The sequence below is a fragment of the Nicotiana tabacum genome, chromosome 2 (assembly GCF_000715075.1).
Source record: "Nicotiana tabacum cultivar K326 chromosome 2, ASM71507v2, whole genome shotgun sequence".
NCBI lineage: Eukaryota > Viridiplantae > Streptophyta > Magnoliopsida > Solanales > Solanaceae > Nicotiana > Nicotiana tabacum.
The window spans coordinates 11653871-11671919 of record NC_134081.1 but is presented as its reverse complement, the minus strand read 5'-3'; the positions used below and the strand labels follow the sequence as shown (position 1 = coordinate 11671919).

The 18049-nt window shown below is 33.4% G+C and overlaps 1 protein-coding gene across 11 annotated transcripts; it reads left to right on the top strand.

Moving 5' to 3' along the window:
- Positions 1-1697: 1697 nt before the first annotated feature.
- Positions 1698-14490, top strand: LOC107796750 (uncharacterized). 11 transcript variants are annotated; one of them, XM_075230745.1, is made up of 9 exons: positions 2363-2502; positions 4185-4240; positions 5493-5702; positions 6821-6940; positions 7041-7178; positions 7281-7601; positions 8318-8396; positions 9656-9684; positions 10063-10124. In XM_075230745.1, the coding sequence occupies exons 3-6, from the start codon at positions 5493-5495 to the stop codon at positions 7476-7478; spliced, it is 666 nt and encodes a 221-aa protein (XP_075086846.1). In that variant the 5' UTR covers positions 2363-2502; positions 4185-4240; the 3' UTR covers positions 7479-7601; positions 8318-8396; positions 9656-9684; positions 10063-10124. The 11 variants fall into 11 exon arrangements, with proteins under 11 accessions (XP_016475046.2, XP_016475045.2, XP_016475043.2 ...); XM_016619559.2 differs by lacking the exons at positions 8318-8396; positions 9656-9684 and adding an exon at positions 1720-1835 and having other exon boundaries at positions 2443-2502; positions 10063-10127; XM_016619557.2 differs by lacking the exons at positions 8318-8396; positions 9656-9684 and adding an exon at positions 1833-2259 and having other exon boundaries at positions 2443-2502; positions 10063-10127.
- The last annotated feature ends 3559 nt before the right edge of the window (positions 14491-18049 follow it).

Genomic DNA, 18049 nt, shown 5'->3' with positions numbered 1-18049 from the left:
TTGAGTTTCTAAAGCATTCGCGAAAGCGGTTGGTTACATTGAGACTATAAATATAGAAAATATTTAATATCTTCTATTACTTTAACTTGTAGCGGGGTAATATGTATGTGAAAAGCTACCCGCTTTATTTTCTAATTTATACTACACAAATAAAAAAAATACCATAATAAAGTAGAAGTTTATTGATATAAAAACCCATATCATAATAAACTTGGAGTTTATTGATAATTACACACGTCATGGTGTAAACTTAAAGTTTATCAATATTGATAATTTATTCAGTTGGCATAACTAGTTTAGCCATATCAATTTAAGTATGATGTGCAAAAATAAAAGAGAATTCACATGGGTAAATATTTAAGAACTAGAAAGTTATTTACGAATTCTCTTATGTTGCTTGTTCTCATTAATTAATAGACGAACTAAAATTGGGATTGAATCCCATGAATGCTGGAAATATCAAAGGTGAATATGGGCCCATTCCCCTGCTATGTATACCACATAAGTTGCATCTATGAGATGGTTACATGTGCGATTATTATTAACGCGCAACATGGTGTTTGCCAGATAACTTGCTCAATAATTTAATTTAGAGCATATTCTAGATTATCTATTCAAGACAGTTCATCTTGATAAGTTGGTTTACATCACAGTTGGTTTAGCAAAGTGATTTATTGAGTGTCCCCACTTAATAGCTAAACTATTGCTTATGAGAACAAAGTTATTTATATCGGTTTGATATATGTTATATACGGAAGTATATTACATTCTCCCTCACAAGTGGTTCAAGGTCAGGAACTAAATAGTTTTATCTTATTATTATTGATGTGCAATGTATATTTTAATTAACACCATAACATACAAAGGTGTGTTTCCAAAATTAAGAAAGCAAGTTAGTTTTTCTAATATGAGGGGGAGAAATGATAAACAGTTGAGAAAAAGTTACGCGGAATGAATTATCATTTGTACATCTAGATACTCGAATAAGATAATATGAACTTGAAGTTCATAAAAAGATAATTCATCTGCAATATATTGTAAAACATGCCAGACGAATTTGCTAACCCAAAGAAAGTGACTATATTCTTACTGCAAATGCTCCTATTAGAATAAGTCCTAAAAAGACAAAGTTGATGGTACGCTTAAAGTGTATAGACAAATCGGTTTCAAATAAAACTTCTTGATAAAGAAATGAGCACATGATCAAAATGATCATAAGTGTAATCTTTTCCCTTACAAGATTTTGTCCCACTGGATTTTTCTTGTAGGATTTTTAACGAAGCAACCAAACGGTGTATTGTTAGATAAGTGTACTCTTTTTCCTTTACTAAAATTTTTTCTCATTTAGGTTTGTTTTAATTAAGGTTTTAACGAGACGCATTATCTATTGAATAGACATTCAAGGGGAGTGTTATAAATAAAATTGTAAGAGAAATTTTAGGTTTTGTTATTTGGTGGCTAAATCACTTTTTCCCTATAAATAGAATATTCTCTTTCGTTATAATTGATCCAAAAAATCAATAAGCATTCTAGGTATCTTTCTTTGCAATAGTCTTCTTTATTGTTTCGTTACAATATTAGTTTTTATTAATCTATTTTAATAAGTAGAATTCCAACTTCAAATCATTAGCAGTATATTTTTCTATTTTATAATTCAACAAGATAAATTGAAATATATGTACGTGATAAAGTTTTTTATTATTTTTTAATACAAACTTAATAAGTAATACTTGAAAGTGAATGCACACACAATTTACCGATTCGAATTTGAAATTAATTGACATAGAAAAATTTAAGAAGTCAGTATGAACTCATCAATGAGTGCTCTAATTGAGGTTGTTCCTATCCTTAACTTTTGAGTTTTGAATCTTGATTACTGTAATATCTTGTTTTAATTTTTTTACCATCTTTAATTCTTGACTTTTGATTTGCTGTAATCTCTTGTTTTAAATTTATTACTATCCTCAATTCTTGACTTTTGATTTGCTGTAATCTCTTGTTTTAATTTTGTTACTATCCTCAATTTTTTGAATTTTGATTGCTATATTCTCTTGTTTTTAAGGCTGTTCTTTTTATTTTTTTATTTTTTTATTTTTTTATGACGGTTGTGTCTTGGCCAACTTGTGCACACCATTTATTTTAAGGTCGTTCTAATCCTCAATTCATGAATCTTTATTACTGTAATCTCATTGTTTTATTAAATAGTCCCTTTTCCCTCTGCCATTTACTTTGTTTGCAGCCAAAGCATTTGATATTTTGGTGAGTGTTAATCTCTGCTTTCAAGGGTTAGTTTTTTGTGAGAAAAAAAGTCTTTGTTGATATAAACCTCTCTCAATTGTTTTCTTGATTTATTGTTTGATGTGTGGTGTATGTTAATAAATTTGATGCAAAAAGTAGTGTTTTCATGTAGAATAATCAAATTGTTTTATTTTGATTATACAGAGGGGCGGAGCCACCTACTGGGAAGGGGGTCCAATTGAATCCCCTTCGTATACTCCGTAGGTAGGGTAATTTTTTATTTATTTATATATAAACGATTGAATCCCCTTTACATAAGAGAAACCTCTAGTGTTCTAATAAAGGGGTTCAGAAAATTTTAAGTCGTAGATTCAAATTCCAAATGAGTCATTCCTGTCGTTTTTTAATCCCTTTAACGAAGTTCCTGGCTCCGCCATTGATTAAACCATTGAATCTATTACCTTGATGGTCATGCATGTATTCATGTATTTTTTACCTTTTTTTATTAATCATATATTTATATTTATTTCCTACTTAATGTTTTTTGGCATTAGATTTTGTTTTTGATGAGATATGGCCACGATCTGTCATAGATTATATTTTTAGATTGAGTTGTGTCATTCTTTATCATTACATCTGTGGTTTCCTAGACTCTTAACAGAAAGTTATAGTTTTTTGCCTTGTTCTGCTTAAGGATTTTAGATTGTAATTGTTATAATATGTATTCATGGTTTTATGATGTTGGTAGATCTCTGTGATATCTAAGCCTAATCTTTGGTTATTCTCCACCCCTCCACCCCCTAAAAAGGGAAAAAAGGAACCAAAAAAGGAAAAAAGAAACCAAGAAAGTAAAATTTACTTGCATTAGGTACTTGCTTTGGTTTGGGTCAATTAAAGCCCTTGCCCTTGATGAGTCGCAGCATGTGCTATATCCTTTAGATTTAACATGAACTTAATGGTGGTGCTCATTTTTTGAATGTATAATATTATCTGGTGGACAAAATTACTTGGTACCTGTTGCTGGTGGGAGGTGACATGTATTCCGTAGAAATAGTCGAAGTGCACGAAAGCTGGCCCGGACACCACGGTTATTAAAAAAAAGCCTTATGAAAGTTGTTATATGTTAGCATTTGAAATCTCTCCTATTTAGAGATGAAGTAACTTCTGCTCTTATGTTTTCCTTGTTGTTTTTACCCCTTTTACTCCTTTTTTTTTTTTTTTTTAATGTTATTAGTCTACCTATGGTGAACCTTTTGAATACTAAAAGAGCAAGGGGTTTCATTTATTAACTAACATTTGAAGGGATTCCTTTTGATTTGGAATCTGTCCTGTTATTTCAAACCACTTAAAGAATTCAATATCACATTTGATTCTTTTTAAATCTTTAATCCATTTATCTTTTAAAGATAATCTTTGTTTAAAGGAATACGTCTCTATGTACCATTTTCTATTAATAATATTGTTGGGATGTAACTACTGAGCATCTAGACCTTTTCAATCTATTTCAAAGTCATTGGCTCGGATTACTATTAACTGATCAACTGTTTCAACAGTTGGGCTTCTTGGAGTAGTAACAAAGGGTCTATTTTGATAAATAACTTGGGGAACAGTTTATCTTTAATAGAGTGGAGTAGATTCAAAGGTTTCATATAGCCAACCCCAAGTAATTTGGGATTAGCAAAGTTGATCGACTAATTGACAAGTTACATGTGTAACAAACTTTTTCGGGTGATTGTCATTGATCTTTTAGTTCAGATTAAGGATGATGCTCCTTTTCTTCTTGAAGGACACTAGCTTATAATGAAAAAAATCATTGGCTAGATGCTGCTCTCGGGCAAGAGAGTTCGAATTACTTTGCAGTTTATCAAACACTACTTACTGCTTCCAGATACTACTAAACTTCTTTTGTTGTTCGTCAGCCTGAGCTATGACTTTTATTTTTGCAGACAACTGAAGTTTCTCTATCTCGTATCTACTTAAGGGAACATTTGCAACACTTGAGGTAAATATTCCTTTACCTACTTCTCTGGCAACTGTGTTTTCTTGTAAACGGTTTATGGGATAATTCCCTTTTTGCAATTTTGTTTTTTCCGGAAGTTGGCTTAATGTGAAATTTACTTTACTCTTCAATTATGAAATATTGATTTTTTTCGTGAAGTAGTGAAAAATAATGAGTAACGGCTTAAAGGAAATGCATGTTTAGTGAGGTTCCGGATAGTTTTTAACTAGTTTTCCGAATGTGGGAACATATGGAAACAATTTTCCTAATACTAAACGCCAAATAGCTAAGTTAAGTTTCAATTTTCCTTCTCTTCCTTTCTTTAACCTCTAGGTGTTCGGACTTGGCTTGGGTTGGTATAGTACTTTCCGAGTTGCATTTATGATTTATCATCCGCGTATCTAAGAATGCAAAATAACTATTCCGAGAGAAGTTTTTGTTTTTCTTTCCCTTTCCCTCCTCCCCCACCCAAAGGATTTAGCGTTGTCTTGGGTTGGTTTAATACTAACCTAGTTGGGCATGTTAGTTGCAACCCTTAATAGTATATCTACCGTTTTTTTGTGAAGTAGGTTGTTTCTTTAATAATGCATCAAGTAGATGCTGAAGTACAAAAGAGGAAACACAAAAAAGAAAATGTTAGCTCTAGTACATCAGGCCTATTCTAGAATCAGAGCGCTAACAAAATCCCGAAACATAACCGGGCTATTTACAGGAGTTAGCTTGTTCCAACTAAATAAAATAAAAAAACTACGAGCTTTTCGAGAGTGGTTTGGAGCTTAATAGTATATCTACCTTTTTCTTTATATTTCAACTTAGAATGTCTTTTAATGAGGTAGTTTTACCCATCACCCGGAAGGGGAGCCTTGGTCGTATCTGGTATAGTTGTTGCCATGTGACCAGGGAGTCACGGGTTCGAGCCGTGAAAACAGTCTCTTGCAGAAATATAGGATAAGGCTGCGTACAATAGACCCTTGTGGTCCGGCCCTTCCTCGGACCCAGCGCATAGCGGGAGCTTAGTGCATCGGGCTGCCCTTTAGTTTTTCCCATCACCTACTGTACTGGTGGTTTACATTGGTGTTACCTCATCCTCCTAGTTTGTTCCGGAATTCTGCTGAAAAGAAATTTCTAGCTCTTCTCTTACCTTCTTTAGAAAAAAAAAAGGAGAGATTTTCAAGCTCTTCACTAAGCTACCCTTCTTTCAATATCTCAACCAATTGTTCTAACAAACAGCAATTCATTTCTTATTGCACCTCAGATGGAGAGCTACGGAACTAATGGTGACAGCAACTTGACCTTCAACGGAACTCTTAATGCTGCTACTAATTCAACTCCTGCTTATAGGGTAAGAGTTGAAAATACTCCTGAACGGATGGTTGAGAGTATTGTGTCCGTGATCCAGGGACTGCAGGAAACAACAGCAGCGTTGACTTCCTTGATTCGAAATAATCTTGCTCTCATGATTCCAGTTAAGTTTCTTCACTTTACTAAGGTTTCAGTCGTACTCCTCTTTTTTATGTTGGTGGTTCTATATTATTTAGCCATCTATTCCTTAACAAAATTGGGCTCATTATGGATATTGATTTTGGAAAAGGATTTAGAGATGATGAAATTTTTCTCTAGAATATTTTCTTGCTAATCTCCCCTTTGTTTGATATCTCCCTTCTACCCATCCAATGTTTTTAGAAATACTCTATTTCAGTTTGTTTGTTTATCTCTGCCATGTCTTATCAACATCACCGTGTTTGATACTTGATTTGAAACTTAATTGTACACTTTTAAGTATTTTAGGTATTTCCTGCTTAGGAAAAAGTTGCTTCCTCAGAAAATTTTATTGTTATTTTCCAATAATTCCTTGTTGAGTTGCATTAATTACAAATACATGTATTAGCCACTGGTTCTTAAAATCTTGCTAACCTGTAAGTTTTCTCTGAGTACTAGTTTTCTGTAACTTTCCAATAACCTAAATTTCACATTATTCCAAAGAAAAAGACAGAGTATCACTTAATTGAAGATAAATAAATCATAGACGAAGTTAGCGTTCTACCCTGACCTAGCTCAGGAACTTGAATGCCAACACCAATTCTTTATACTCAAAACAAGGGCTTTGTGTACTTTTGTCTATATGAATACGAATAGGAATGATGTGACTTTTCAGTTGAGCTTCATTTTATGTGCACACGTTTAGTTCCATATAAAATGATATTTATCAGTTTTAACACCAATTGTTACTAGCATCTGAATATTGCAACCCAATAATTTATTATTATGTTTGCATGAGTAACTTCTTCTGTTGCTTGATTATGTAAGAGTAGTTGTATTCTCTACCTACTGTCTACCTTCTGTTTGCAACTGAATAAGAACAATGCTGTCGGGTTATTCATTCAACTCAATTAAGAGCTTGTCACTCATTAAAAAATAGAAACTTAAAAAAGGAAGGGAAGTTTGTCGCAGATTTCCTTCTCACTTTGGTATAACCCAGAGCTAAGGCTAGAATTTCTCTTCTGCTCTTATATATTTGTCATGCAATTTTGTTGTTGGTATGGTGTTCAATGAGTCTGCTCCTAAGTGAGTTTATCATTTCAGGAAAGTGACGATGAATTGGAAGACGAAGAAGATGAAGATGAAGATGAAGATGAAGATGAAGATGTGGACGAAGATGAAGATGAAGATGAAGATGCCGGGCAGGGTATCTTATCTTCTGAGGTAATGCTTTAGAAACACAATAAATTAGTGTTTGGTACAGCATACTTTGAATCTTCCTTTGAATAGATGACATCCTGTAACAAAGTGTTTTATCTTTCAGGAATTATTCAAACTACACAGGTATCTGAAAAATGTTAGTGCTGGATGGAGAGCAAGAGCTTTTGATTTAAGCGTTAAGCTGCATAAGTACGAGTCGTCAACATCTCTTGAGAGCAAGGAGAACTGCTGCATATGCTTGGTAAAGAGCACCTAATTTCAGAACCCCCCCCCCCCAAATCTGTCAGCTTACTTAAGTTTGATTCTAACCTTTTTTTCTTCTTTTTGGTCATTTGTGTATTAGGATGACTACTGCGACGGGGAAGAACTTGCAAAAATTGATTGTGACCATTTATACCATGTTGATTGTATTAAAAAGTGGATCGAGCGCAAGAACTCTTGCCCCATTTGCAAGAGGGATGCATTGGCTATTCTACAAGTTATAGTCCGTGCACTCTGTGCTCGCTCGGCTGCAGTAATCAGTTACAGTTTGGCTGGGTGAACCGACTGGTGGCGTCTTTCTGCATCTGGTTGTTTGATGTGCTCAAGAGAGTTGAGCGGAACTTAAAAATAAGGAACCGTTCTCAGATAGAGAAAACAATGGTTTTTAGTTCTTCTATATTTAGTAAGTTTGATGCTTTTTCTTGCTTTTCGATGATAATAAGATTTAGCAAGACCTCGAAGCTAAACATAACTTACTACTCATGTTGGTTTTGAGTAGCTTATATCCATAAATTTGGTTTGTTGGATATTTTCTGCTGGTTCTGAATACCCCTTTACTGGTGCTGCTTCATTTTAGTTCTTGATATAATTGCTGATCTATTTGCTAGGTTATGTGTACTGTATTATGTGCTCAACTTAGTGGGAGAAATGTGTTGATATTATATGCATAAATGTGTATGTATTACCTGCATAATAGGTAAACACGTGCATGCAATATTTTCTGCAGTTTTTGAATACCTCTTTATATGGTGCAGCTTCATTTAGGATATGATATAATTACTGAATTATCTTAGTTTCCAAAGTTACGTGCACCTGTTTGTTTGTACGACTTACTAAAAAGAACTCATTTGTGCTTGTATGAATACTTATAAATGTCTATGTTTGTAACTACGTAACACATGCATGCTTATAAGCAATGCATGTGTTAAGCCCAGGGTTACATAATTTGCTTTCTTTCTTAGGTGCAAGTAAAACAGTGTCTTTTTGTATTAAAATCTATTATGGTTTTGAGAATTAAGAAGATTGAGTTCTTTCAAATATATCCAGTAAAATTAGAACAAAAGATTGGAGGATAATATGATCTTTATATAGGTTGTTTTTTCCTTCTTTTTTTCTCAGAAATGTTTACAGAGAGGGGTGGCGCAATGAATAATGCAGACTAGTGTTACATGAAAGAGTAGCAACCTTAATCCGTTAGGTACGGTACTGGAATTCAAGAATCAATTTAGCCCTTGAAACTTGAAAGTAGATACTGCCATGAGCATCTTCAGATAACTACTCATCTCAGTTATATTAGATATTGACTAGGATTACATTATAAATTTATTACTGTAATTGTCTATTCGTTAGCAGATATGCTAGACTGAATTGAAATTATGCAGTCAGAATTCCTGACATTAAGGTTCTTTTCACTTCTCAAACTAATTCACATAGAGATAAAATATTTAACTGTGTTTTTTTTTTTACTGCTGGACTTTTGCTTAGACCCATACGATTTAGCCTTTTCATCATCTTTTGAATTTTTGGAAGTCATCTGTTTGCATAAATGTACTAGAAGTTTGGCTGAAATTGTTAAACAATAGGAGAAGGTGCTCCTAACTTATTGAATTATACTTTTACTGAATTTGATTGCGAAATCTTGGTGGTGTTTGATCTAAAGTTCGAGTATCCTGCTCGGCTATTTTAGGTTGGAGAGTATTATAGTCCAAGTTTATTTTCCATTAAACTTAAAAAGGCTTATTTTCGCACAAATTCTTTAAAGAGGTACAAAAGATAAACAGTAGCCCGAAATGATACTATTTGTGCAAATCGCCCTGATTTTCCTTACTGAAGTCGCATACCCGGCAAAATCATAGAGCCAACACAAATAAGAGAAATTTAAGGGAAAGGCTAGTCTGTTAGGCTAAAGACAAAAAGGTTAATAGCACTTCAGTATGAAATCATCTATGATAATGTCCAAGAACCACAATAGTAGCGACAAGAGTATGAAGATACTCGAGAAAGATGCCTTTTCCCTGTGTATGTTACAGACTACATATTGGTTTGAAATGCGAGGAGGCTGCACTGCCTCATATCGCCATTTCCATGCATTTCTCTCTATGTGAACGCTGTAATTAAGGTTGTTCATATTCGTGAATCTTGATTGCTGTAATCTCGTGTTTTAAATTTATTAGTATCCTCAATTCTTGACTGTTTATTGCTGTAATCTCTTGTTTTAAATTTGTTACTATCCTCAATTCTTGACTGTTTATTGCTGTAATCTCTTGTTTTAAATTTTTTATTATCCTCAATTCTTGACTGTTATTGCTGTAATTTCTTGTTTTAAATTTGTTACTATCTTCGGTTCATAACTGTTTAATTGCTGATTCAAGAATATGAATTACTGTAATCTCGCGTTTTATTAAATAGTCCCTACTCATCACCCACTTTTCCCTTTGCCATTTACTTCCATTGCAGCCAAAGCATTTCCCTTGATTCACATATGGGTGAGTGTTAATCTCTGCATTCTTATCTTGATATATTATGGTTTGATGCATGGTGTATGCTAATGAGTGGGACGCCAAAAAGTTGGTGCCTTTTCGTCGTAAGAAAAATTTAGTTGGTTTATTTTGCCATTGAAACTATCACCTTGTTGGTCATGCATGTATCCATGACGATTCATATTTTTCTTTCCTTTTCTGATAAGTCATATTTCTTTCCTATATTATGTTTTTCGCATCAGATTTTGATTTTGAATAGATACTGCTCTAGGGCAAGAGAGTTTGAATAACTTTGCAGTTTATCAAACAGTACTTACTGCTTCCAGATTCTGCTAAACTTCTTTAGTTTTTCGTCAGCCTCAGCTATGATTATTGGTTTTGCAGACAACTGAAGTTTCTCTATCTAGTGTCTTCCGATCCGAAGGGAACATTTGCTACACTTGAGGTAAATATTTCTTTACCTGTTTCTGTGGAAACTGTCTTTTCTTGTAAACCTTTTATGGGATATTTTCCTTTTTGCAATTTTGTATTTTCCGGAGGTTGGCTTAATGTGATAGATTTTCCTTTTAGGTGATCTCTGTATATACAAGGATATCTGCCAGTAAGTTCTAGGTTATTTAATATCTGTCAGGTTAAATTCCTTTATATATCCAGAGAATGCGCTGGACAAGAAAGTGACGAGAAAGGAAAGTGAGTTTCTTGCTAACATATGATTGACCTCCCAGCAAGTTAGAGAAATTTATTAATTAACTCTAATAAACAACTTTTATCCAATACCTGCACAAGTAACTGTAGATGAATTTGAAATCCTTGTGAAATATGACAGTTCGGAATAATTTCAATAAACAGCTCAAAGTAAATAATGGAGGAACTGTATTATTTCTCTAGATGATGCAACTACTATATCATTTCTGTAGCAAAAGTAAAAAGCTTTATTTAATGAAGTTGTAACTTTGGAAGTGCTTTATTATAGGCTCCTTCCGTCTAAAAAGCTTGACCTGATTGGCTATAACATTATCAATTTGACTAATGTTGTATTGGTTCATTATAATAGATCTATGTACTTCAAAGCACAGAAAACACTTCTAATCTTGAACTTTGAATTAGAAAGCATTACACATCATTTGAGAAACCAATGCAAATCCGTTTGGCCCTTTAAATAGGAAATGTTGACTTTTTTAGTGATGGATGAAGTGGAAAATAAGGAGTAACAGCTAAATGAGAATGCATGTTTAGTGAAAAAGGTGAGCTTCTCCCAATGGTTTTGCATCCACTAGTGTTGTTGTTGTGGGAGAGTATGGGATCAATTTCCTTATATCAAACACCTAAAGCTTACACATATTGTAACTCCTTAACTTTATATCTACCTTTATATTTTATCTTAAATGTAGAAGGGTCTGGAGATTGGGGATTAAGGTAGAAGGTTAGTCTATAGGCGTGCGTGTCTCCTTTTCATGCTGGTTGCATAAGTACTAGTCTTGTATATCCGTATCTTCTTATCTTCAGATTTCTTTTACTATTTGTTGGTTCGTTTGCTTTGATTATTCTATCTCTGTATCACCTATCTCGTTGTTGTTACCAATTGTTATTTCTGCTTCTTTTCCTTTATCTTTGAGCCGGGGGTCTATCGGAAACAACCTCTCTACTTTCACAACATAGGGGTAATGTCTGCGTACACTCTACCCCCCTCCCCCCACAAAGACCCCACTATGTGGGATTACACTGCATTTGTTGTTTGTTGTTGCTGTCTTTTGATGAGGTAGTTTTCCCCTGTCACCTACTGTACTGGTGGTTTGCTTGGTGTTCTTCCCTCTTCTCTTTTAGTTTACGCACCTGTGCTTTCAGTATTTTCTCCCTTCTTGTCTTTTAGTTTACACCTGTGCTTTCAGTACATTGTAGTTTTTCCATTGGTACAATTCTTTGGCCCAAGAAAAGATTTCGGTAATTCTGCTGAAAAGAAATTTTCAAGCTCTTCACAAAGCTATCTCTCTTCTATTAGTAAAGAGGATTTCAAAATCTCAACCAATCGTTCTAACTAACAACAAAAAATATCCTGTTGCACCTCAGATGGAGAGCTCCAACTCTAATGCTGAAAACTCGACCTTCAGTGGAACTCTTAATGCTAGTGCTAATTCAACTCCTACTAATATGCCAAGAAATGTCACTATCCAGTCCCATATCGAGGAAGTGCAGGCTGAACTCGGACAGAGTGATCGTGCATCAGCTGAATTCGTGTCTAACCAGGAGGATGTAAACGATTCTTCTCATGCTGAATTTTGCTTAGTATGTCAACGAATGATTTCTGGGAGCGCGACGTTGAATTCCTTGCTTGAACATACTCATGACATCCTTTCTGCTAATGCTGGTGGTGGAGAGAGAACGGCAGATGTGATCGATTCATCTACACAAACCATGATTCAAGTTAAGTTTCTTTACTTTACTAAGGTTTCAGTTGTACTCCTCTTTTTTAATTTGGTGGTTCTATATTATTTAGCCGTCTATTTTTTTTTAACAAAATTGGACACATTGTGGATATTGATTTTGGGAAAGGATATAGAGATGGACAAATTCTCTCGAATATCTCTACCATGTCTTATCAATATAATTGTGTTTAACGCTTGATTTGAAACTTAGTCCTACACTTTAAGTAGTTTATATGAAGGGGAGCCTTGGCGTAATCGGTAAAGTTGTTGTCGTGTGACCAGGAGGTCACCGGTTCGAGCCGTGGAAACAACCTCTTGCAGAAATCCAGAGTAAGGTTGCGTACAATAAACCCTTGTGGTCCGTCCCTTCCCCGGACACGGCGTAGCGAGAGCTTAGTGCACCGGGCTGCCTTTTTTTTTTTAAGTAGTTTATATATTTGATTCTTAGAAAAAATTGCTTCATCAGAAAACCTTTATTTTTATTGTCCAATAATTTCTTATTGAGTTGCATTAATTATAAATATATGTATTAGTTGATAATTCTTAAAGTCTTGCTAACTTGTAGATCTTTTTTTCATTTTTACCTTTTTTGTATTTATATATGATTAATTTACAAAATCTTAATTGTTATATTTTTCATGGGAATGTTCCCACCATGTTGTGCACTTCCTTTTTATCTGACTAGTAGTTTTCTGTACCTTTTCAATAACCTTAATTTCACACTATGCCAAAGAAAAAGACAGAGCATTACTTAATTGACAACAACAACTACCTAGTATAATTTTACAAGTGGGGTCTGGGAAGGTATTGTGTACGCAGACCTTACCCCTACCCTGGGGGGTAGAGAGGTTGTTTTCGATAGACTCCCGGCTCCATCACTTAATTTAAAATACATAAATCATAGACGAAGTTGGTGTTCTACACTGACCTAGCTGAGGAACTGGAATGCCAACGTCAATTCTTTATACACTACTCAAAACAAGGATTTTGTGAATTTATGTCTATATGAATACGAATAGGGATGATGTGACTTTTCAGTTGCGCTTATTTCATGTGCACACGTTTAGTAACTTCTGTCGCTTGATTATGTAAGAGCAGTTCCATTCTCTACCTACTGTCTACCTTCTGGTTGTACCAGACTACCAGGATAAGAGCAACTCAGAAGGGTTATTTAACACAATTAAGAGATTGTTGCTCGTTATAAAATAGAAAATAAAGAAAGAAAGCTTGTCATAGATTTCCTTCTCACTTTGGTATAACCAAAAGCTAAGGCTAGAATCTTCTGCTCTTATATATTTGTCATGCAATTTTTAAGCCGGTGAAGGGGAACCTTGGCATAACTGGTAAAGTTGTTGCCATGTGACCAGGAGGTCACGGGTTCGAGCCGTGGAAACAGCCTCTTGCAGAAATGCAGGGTAAGGCTGCGTACAATAGACCCTTGTGGTCCGTCCTTCCCCGGACCCCACGTATAGCGGGAGCTCAGTGCATTGGGTTGCCCTTTAATTTTTTAGCCGATATGGTGTTCAAGCAGTCTGCCCCTAAGTGATTTCAACATTTCAGGAAAGTGAAGGTGAACTGGAAGAAGAAGGTGAAAATGATGGGCAGAATCCTACTATTGACAATGAGGTAATGCTTCGGAAACAGATAATTTAGTGTTATATACAGCATACTTGAACCTTCCTTTGAATGGATGATATATCTAAATAGTGTTTAATCTTGTAGCTCTTAATGGAATTGGAACTCTACGAGCATATGAGAAATGTTATTGCTGCATTGAGGCACACAACTTTTCCTTTGTACATTAAGCTGCATAAGTACGACTCGTCAACATGTCTTGAGTGCAAGGAACAGTGCTGCATATGCTTGGTAAGGGGCACCTAATTTCAGAATTCATAACACCCCCCCTCAAGTCCGTAAGCTTATGTAAGTCTGATTCTAACATTTTTTTTTGGTCATGCGTGTCTTAGGATGAGTATTGGGACGGGGAAGAACTTGCAAAAATTGATTGTGACCATGTATACCATATTAATTGCATCAAAGAGTGGATCAAGTCCGAGAACTCTTGCCCCATTTGCAGGAGGCTCGCTATGGTACGTTGAGAATCCGTGCATTCCATGTTCACTCGGCTGCAACTAATCAGTTTAGTTTGGACCGAGTGAACTGACTTGTGGCATCATTCCGCATCTTCTTGTTTGATAAAGCTCAAGAGATTTGAGCTAAACTTAAAAATAAGGAACCGTTCTCAGATAGAGAAAACAATGGTCTTTGGTCTTTTAGTTTTTACCTGTTTTTCAGTGATAATAAGTTTAGCGAGACCTCGAAGCTAAGCATAATTTGATACTCATGTTGGTTTGAGTGGCTTATATCCAACAAATTTGATTCTTATGGATATTTTCTGCAGGTTTTGAATACCTCCTTTATTGGTGCTGCTTCATTTAGTTCTTGATATAATTACTGATCTATATTCCAGTTTGCTAGGTTATGTGCACTGGTAAAGTTGCTTCCATGTGACCAAGAGGTCACGGGTTCGAGCCGTGGAAACAGTCTCTTGCAGAAATGCAGGGTAAGGCTGCGTACAACAGACCCTTATGGTCCGGCCCTTCCTCGAACCCCGCACATAGCGGGAACTTAGTGCATGGGGCTGCCCTTTTTATTCCAGTTTGCTAGATTATGTGCACTGCATTGTTTGCTCAATTTATTAATATTAATATGTATAAAATTATATGTACTAACTACATAATATATAGGTATACATGCATGCAAAAATTTCTGCCGTGTATGAATACCTCCTTATATGGTGCTGCTTCATTTAGGATGTGATATAATTACTGAATCATTATCTTAGCTTACTGAGTTATGTGCACCTGATTAGCTCCCGTTTGACCATAAAATTTGGGACTTTTTTTTTTCAAATTTTATTTTCAAATATCTGTTTGTTTATAGATTTTAACTATTTTTTAGCATTTTTTGAAAAATAAAATCTTCAAATCCTAAAAACAGCTCTAGAGTAGTTTTTGAAGCTTTTTACTCATAAAACTTCAAATTCTTCTCAAGTAAAAAGCATGTTCAAACATAATTTTAACTTTCAAAAATCATTTTTCATCTCATCTTCAAAAATTTATTTTTTTCAAGTTTCAACTAAATTTATGACCAAACGATAGCTTAATTTGCTTTCTTTCTTAGGTGCAAGTAAAACAGGTTCTTTTTTGTGTTACTATATTAAAGTTGTAAGAGTTAAGAATATTTACATTCAAATATATTCGATAAAGGTAAGAACAAAAAGTTGAAGGTTAATATGATCTAAGTCTAGAAGTTGGATTTATAGCACGACAGTCCCTTCTGCTATTGAACTGAAAACGCCATGGACAACCATGAAGCTTGCTTAAGCTTGAGTTTTGAATTTGGATTTTTAAAATAGGAATTTATTTTGAGCGGGTGTTGTTGAAAATGATTTAGTGGAAATTTGAGGTTGTTTGATTTGAACATTGAGCTATGGTTCTAAGAAAAAGATGAAAGTTTTTGCATGTATAACATATCTTCTGTGCATTCTTTGTATATCCTACATAGGTCGGGTTGGTTCGAATTTTTCAATTATCAAACCAAATCAATAGTGTCGAGTTTTTAAATTTATAAACCAAACCAAACCAACAAAGTCAGGTTTTTCAATCTCGATTTTTCTCGGGTTTTTTTATTTTTTTTCCGGGTAAAGTCTTCATAGCATAAAATATGTAATTCGTGCTCCAAATATTTCTTAAGTCCTAGTAAAATACAACTATATAATGTATTTTCTAAGAAACTAACAAAATAATATGAGATAATTAAGTCATAGCATTATACTAAAATATTCAATAACAAAAATAAAATAATAAAATTACATAAAATAAATATTGCTAATTAATAAGCCATAATAAAAATTAACATAATCTAAAAATACAATATAGGTCATGCTAAAATAAGTATAGCTAATAAGTACTAATATTAATTATATAACTAAGTACTAAAGAAAAAGATAAACTAAGTTATGCATTTTCATTATAAACCAATGTAAAACTAAAATAATTATCCAACACTATCGTCATTCCTAGTATTGAATTGAATTTCTTTTGTTAGCATTAGTATTGATTTGAACTTTGTTTGAGTTACTACATTTATGAGCTTTAAAATTTATTTATCATTCTAGAATGTTAAGTCTAAACTTGAAATAATACGTTAAAAGATAAAACTGTGAAAAAGTTTAAGAAATATTTATAAATTACATTACAATAAATATTTATATGTATAAAATATTTTTAAAAATTATATAAATGTACTATCGGGTTGATTTGGTTTCGGTTTGACTTTTTTTAGTTAAAACCAAACCAAACCAATTATGGTCGGATTTTATTTTTCAATACCAAACCAAATCAAACCAAACCACATCGGATTTTTTTTTCGATTTGGCTCGGATTATCGGTTTGGTGCGGTTTATCGGTTTTTTTGTACACCCCTAAAATTTGAGGAAGATTTTAGGTATTTGGACTAAACCAAAATTCATAGTTAAAATTGGGTCGAAACTTTTCTCTACAACACATGTAACTCACACATGTAACTATACATGGATATACCGATTAAAAAACTATTTTATTTTTATTTTTTAACAACCCTTTGTTGGCAAAAGATGATTAAAATAGTTATAGATTGTTACACAAATAGCCGGCCAGATTATATGTTTATTTTTTTTAGTCGATATACATGTATTATATATTGGTTATACATAATATATTATACTTAAATTTTATATATATTATATATCTGTCGGCTATTTTTAGTTTAAGAGATTAGGTGGACGGTTATTTGGGTTAATTCTTCGAATAGTTAAGTGACTGATTTTTTTTGTATTTTGAACCGCTGTCGTAGTTCTCGCATTATTCTATTGGTTGGCCCAAGCACCCAAACGGCCTACGTTGGTGTTTGACTACACTCAACCCCACCAAGATCAGTTGATCACCCAAACAATATTTGCTGCTCATTTTATTCAATTTTATATGGTAGTAGTATGTAATTGAAAATATAAATTAAAACATTAATTTAATTTATTTACTATATAAGATGGTTGTCATATATTAAAATTAAACTTAGTTCAAAATATTATAATTGTTGAAAGGCTAATTGGATTAAGAAAATTGACTTTTAAAATTTTTGAATAATCAAATAAATTTACATTCTTAAAAGCTGTGAAAATCATTTGAAATAATATTATTAGTAAAGTAATTATAGAGGTTTACATTCTTGAAATGATATCTTACTGAGCATTCAATCAATTTACCACATAAGTAGTTACAATAAAAAATACGAAAAAATTAGGTAGTCGTTCCATTAGGGAACATCAAATCAAAAAGGTACTTTGAAAAGTTATTTGACAAAAAGATATAGTTTAAACTTTTGAATAATAAAATGTAACCATATTTTTGAAAATCGTTGGTGAAATAGCTTCAAATATTTTGTAATATCTCAACACCAAAAAACTGTCATATAGATCGAAACATATTTTAAAAACAAACTAAAAGAAAATTCAATTCAACAAATATTCCATCAGTTGGTAAATTTTGTGACCTGAAACCAATTAAAGGTATGCACCTAAGATATGATCTATTTGAGTTAAGTTTTCCGTACCACCAAAAAGATGTACTGGGTAGATGACACTATTTCGAGTTCGATCCTTAGAAATAGAAAATATTCTAAATAAAGAATATTATTTTTTTCCTTTTATAAATAGTGAATCGTGAATTCGAAATACCTGAGGATTAGACAAAACAACGTCAATGAGTTAGGTTTTCAATACAATTAAAAATGAATGAAATTTTCCATCATTAATAAGAAACTAGTATTAGAACCCGCGCGTTGCGCGGTCAATTTTAAAGAATTTTAATTACCTTAATTGTTACCTTAATAAAATTTCAATTGGCATC

Bases quoted from the DNA above. Each gene is read 5' to 3' on its own strand.
- LOC107796750 (XM_016619555.2), top strand. From the start codon at position 11,746: ATGGAGAGCTCCAACTCTAATGCTGAAAACTCGACCTTCAGTGGAACT. The intron at 12,100-13,661 runs GTTAAGTTTCTT...TCAACATTTCAG, and splicing joins CTACACAAACCATGATTCAA to GAAAGTGAAGGTGAACTGGA. The intron at 13,728-13,823 runs GTAATGCTTCGG...TTAATCTTGTAG, and splicing joins ATCCTACTATTGACAATGAG to CTCTTAATGGAATTGGAACT.